Source organism: Atta colombica, unplaced genomic scaffold (genome assembly GCF_001594045.1).
Source record: "Atta colombica isolate Treedump-2 unplaced genomic scaffold, Acol1.0 scaffold56, whole genome shotgun sequence".
Taxonomy (NCBI): domain Eukaryota; kingdom Metazoa; phylum Arthropoda; class Insecta; order Hymenoptera; family Formicidae; genus Atta; species Atta colombica.
This window is the reverse complement of record NW_017259546.1, coordinates 750886-754686: the sequence shown is the minus strand read 5'-3', so window position 1 is coordinate 754686 and position 3801 is coordinate 750886. Positions and strand designations below refer to the sequence as shown.

Sequence of the window (3801 nt, the reverse complement as noted above, 5' to 3'; positions counted from 1 at the left end):
ACACACACACACACACACACACACACACACACACACACACACACACACGCACGCACGCACGCAGGATGTTTCATAACGATCAATTAATATTTCAGGGATGAACGAGGATGAAATTTTGAATCAAAAATTCCTTACCAATTTCGGCTCAGACCATATTTATTATCACCTATTTGGTGATTTATTAATTAATTTATTTGTTAATATGAAAAATTAATAAAGTTTCAATCGGAATAGTGCATAGCAAGTGCGAGGAATTCCCCTGGCATATTACACTCCTGCATATTCCAGCTATGTGTTGGTCTGATTGATCAACTTTAATCGTTAATAATTCGGTACCTAAATGGTCTGAGCCAAAATTGGTTTTAGTTCAAAATTGTTCATTCCCTGAAATATTAATTAATCGTTGTAGGACTTCCTCCTGTATACACATTTGTTTCGATAAGTTCTAAGATTTAAAGTTGTTTATTATTCTGAGTATGTTTGTATAATATAACAATATTAATACTTATAATGCTTATTTTAGAAATTAAAAAGAATATAAAGTTAGATTTTTAATGATAATAAAAATAAATAAAAGGCTAGATTTCTCTGTGAATATTGAAAAATTTTACCTACTATGTGTATGATATATAATTTTAAAATACAAACGTAAGTAAAAAAAAGCTATATTCGATCAAGGCGGTTCTCTGTGTCTAATCATGTTTTTTTTGTAAATTTCTAGTTCAAACTACTATGCATCGATTATTTGTTAATTTTTAAATGTAATCCTAAACCAAAGCCAGACTACTATAAGATCAGAAGTAATTTAATAATTTTGATGCTCTTAGGTATTTTAGAAAGATCTTAATCCAAATTTGTAAAGAATTTAATTGCGAAAAATATTCCTTGGCAGAAATTTCATACATTTTTTGAACACTTACTAAATAGTTATACCAACTTTTTTTTAGTACTGATAAAAGCTACTTAGGATCCCAATCAGGATGGAACGCTTTATTTGTAGTTACTGCATACAAAAGTTGCATAAAATCCATTGTTGAATAGAAACACAATATATAATGGATATCAAATTGATTAATAAGCAAACCAACTGCTCATGAAATGGACAAAATAAAACTATCAAATTCTTGTTTATTTTCTACTCAGTATTGGCACTAGTGAGAATACAGTAATGTTAGATAGTAACTGGATAAGTGTCTAGAAAAAGTGTCTGTACACATTTCCATCAGGGTTATTTCGGGGAAATAGCGCATTGTTAGCTTGAATAGGAAATTGTATAAATTTATAAAAGAAATATAATTAGGCACGAAGAACCGCCTTGACTGAATATTGCTTTTTTCACTTATGCGTATTTAATCTCGATCGATTTTCATTTACTATTGTTTAAAATACAATTTAATTCTTAGGAATTAGAACAAAAACGGCAGAAACTCAGCATGGAACTCGAAATTTATCGTCAAACTATTATCAAAACTGTCAGTGAAGTACGAGAGATGGAAATCGTTCTGAATCGTACAGCAAAATTGTACATGGAAGCGTTAAAAGAACGCAAACAGATGATAAATCTATGGATGCAAAGTGTTAACATTCTGCGCCAGAGAGACAACGATATACAGAATGGTCTAAGGGTATAAACAATTTTTTTTCCAATTTTGCATCGATATATGATACATATCGTTGTAGGAAATCGAAACATTACGAGAGATCAGCAGAGAGAAAAAGAAAAATCTCGAAGAAGTAGAACAATTTTTAAAGGATCAAATTGTAAATAACAAAGAAATAGAGCAGTTGATTAAATATTCGGAGAAGAAACTTAATGCAGTCCAAGAAAAACAGCGCAAAATTGTGAAAACGATTGACATCTATGTTATTGAGGTAAAAACTATAAAAGAAAGACTTTTATTTTCTATAAAATTATAATAAAATTATAAAAATTTAATTTTGTTAATTATTGCATGCCAATTTAAATGCACAGCTATTGACTATTTTTCATAATTTTTATTTTTCATAATTTTATTGAATGATTATATATTTCAATTCAATCATTGAGACAGCTTCACACCCAGAAGAAGTTAATGGCAGATTTGGCACATCGTGTACAACAAATCCGAGCTAATGCAAAGCGTAAAAAGATCGGGATCGAGAATAAACAAATAAAGGTGGACGATTGCAAGAGGCAAATCAATGATTTAATGTTGACTTTAGAAGAGGTTGAGAATCAAAAATTAAATGTCGAAGAAAAAACAAAACATTTGGAAAAAATGATTGAGGTATATTTCTATTATTATACAAGGTTTCAGTTATATATTATACGGTTATATATTATACAAGGTTTCGGGATTAAACCGTTAAACTTAAAATATGAATTCAGGACCTCAAAACAAACAAAAATTTTCCTTTGGACGTATGCTCGCAAATGCTTCGTTCAAAAGATGTATTTACTGTTGAAGTTACAAAACTGTAGTAATGAATAATTGAAATATCTCTTGTTTTTGTTTTGAAGGATTGAAGGACATTGATAAGCTTTTATTCGCAAAGTTCGTAGTTCGTAGCTCGTAATTCGTAGCTATTAGTTTGTTGAATGTTTTTGTAGCATAAACTTATAATCATGTCTCGTACGTTCTAATAGTGAATGTGATATATTTATATGGGTTTTGTAACGAAAATGCTAATGCTGCTCGTCGTGAATATGCCATGCGATTTCCGAACAGAAGATTGCTGGATAAATCAGTATTCTCTTTAACATTTCAACGATTGAAGGAAATTAGGTCATTTAATATGATTCTTTGGGTTGATGGAGTTTTTGCACCATTACAAAATGAAAGAAGAATAGCCATCATATTATATCACGTAACATTTCGATCAAAATTCTTCAATAAGTACTTGAAAATCTGGTTCTGTGTTAGGAATTTCATCCATAGTCAGTGTGGAAGACATTTTCAGCCGATGAACGTCATTCATACCATCTTCAACATATCCAACATTTATTAATGGCTGATATGCCACGCAGAAGAGCATTTTGCGATTGATCTTTAAACCAAACAGATAACGATGCATAATTTTCATAAAACGTTTTGTGGATAGATGAGGTATTTATCAGGCAAGATATTCTCAATCAAAGAAATAATCATGTTTGATCACATGAAAATCCTCAAGCAATCCATGAACAACATTTTCAACATGATTTTCAATGTTATATATAGTTAGGAATAACAAGCAATATTTTGGAGCCATTTTCCAACTCCTATTTTCCAACCCATTTTCCAACGCACTTGAATAAATGGAATAGATTTCTTGCATTTTTAAACAATTAATGACCTTTTAGAAAACATTTCTTTGAATATGAGAATGAATTTCTGATTTCAATTGGATGACTGTCCTGCTCATTGTGGCAGAGATCCTCGGACAGTGGCTTAATATTCATTTTCCCGTAAGATGATCGTGTTGGATCTATGGCTTGGTCTCCGCGTTCACTAGATTTAACACCATAAGATTTTTGTACAGAATATTCTGAAGAAAAAAGTGTATGGAATGCCCTGTTAATGACCTTCAATCATTAAAACAAAGAATTATGCAAGCATGTGAAGAAATTACAAACAATGTCAGCCACTCGTTCTTTCATCGATAGCTGCAATGCTTATCTCCAGATCGGAGGCTATCATTTTGAATAAAACATTTAATGTAATAACTAATTTTGATTATTGTAAAGCAATAAACAGTTTTATAACTTTATAAATAAATATTTCTTGAACGAAGCATTTGCGAGCATACGTTCAGAGGAAAATTTTTGTTCGTTTTGAGATC

At 30.6% G+C, this 3801-nt stretch overlaps 1 protein-coding gene across 2 annotated transcripts in view; it reads left to right on the top strand.

Moving 5' to 3' along the window:
* LOC108692028 (coiled-coil domain-containing protein 39) overlaps positions 1-3801 on the top strand; it is a 121482-nt gene that overhangs the window by 67782 nt on the left and 49899 nt on the right. For both annotated transcript variants that reach the window (XM_018200123.1, XM_018200124.1), the window contains exons 3-5: positions 1404-1625; positions 1681-1872; positions 2052-2267. In XM_018200123.1, the coding sequence (XP_018055612.1) occupies positions 1404-1625; positions 1681-1872; positions 2052-2267 (630 nt within the window). The remainder of the gene's footprint in view (positions 1-1403; positions 1626-1680; positions 1873-2051; positions 2268-3801) is intronic.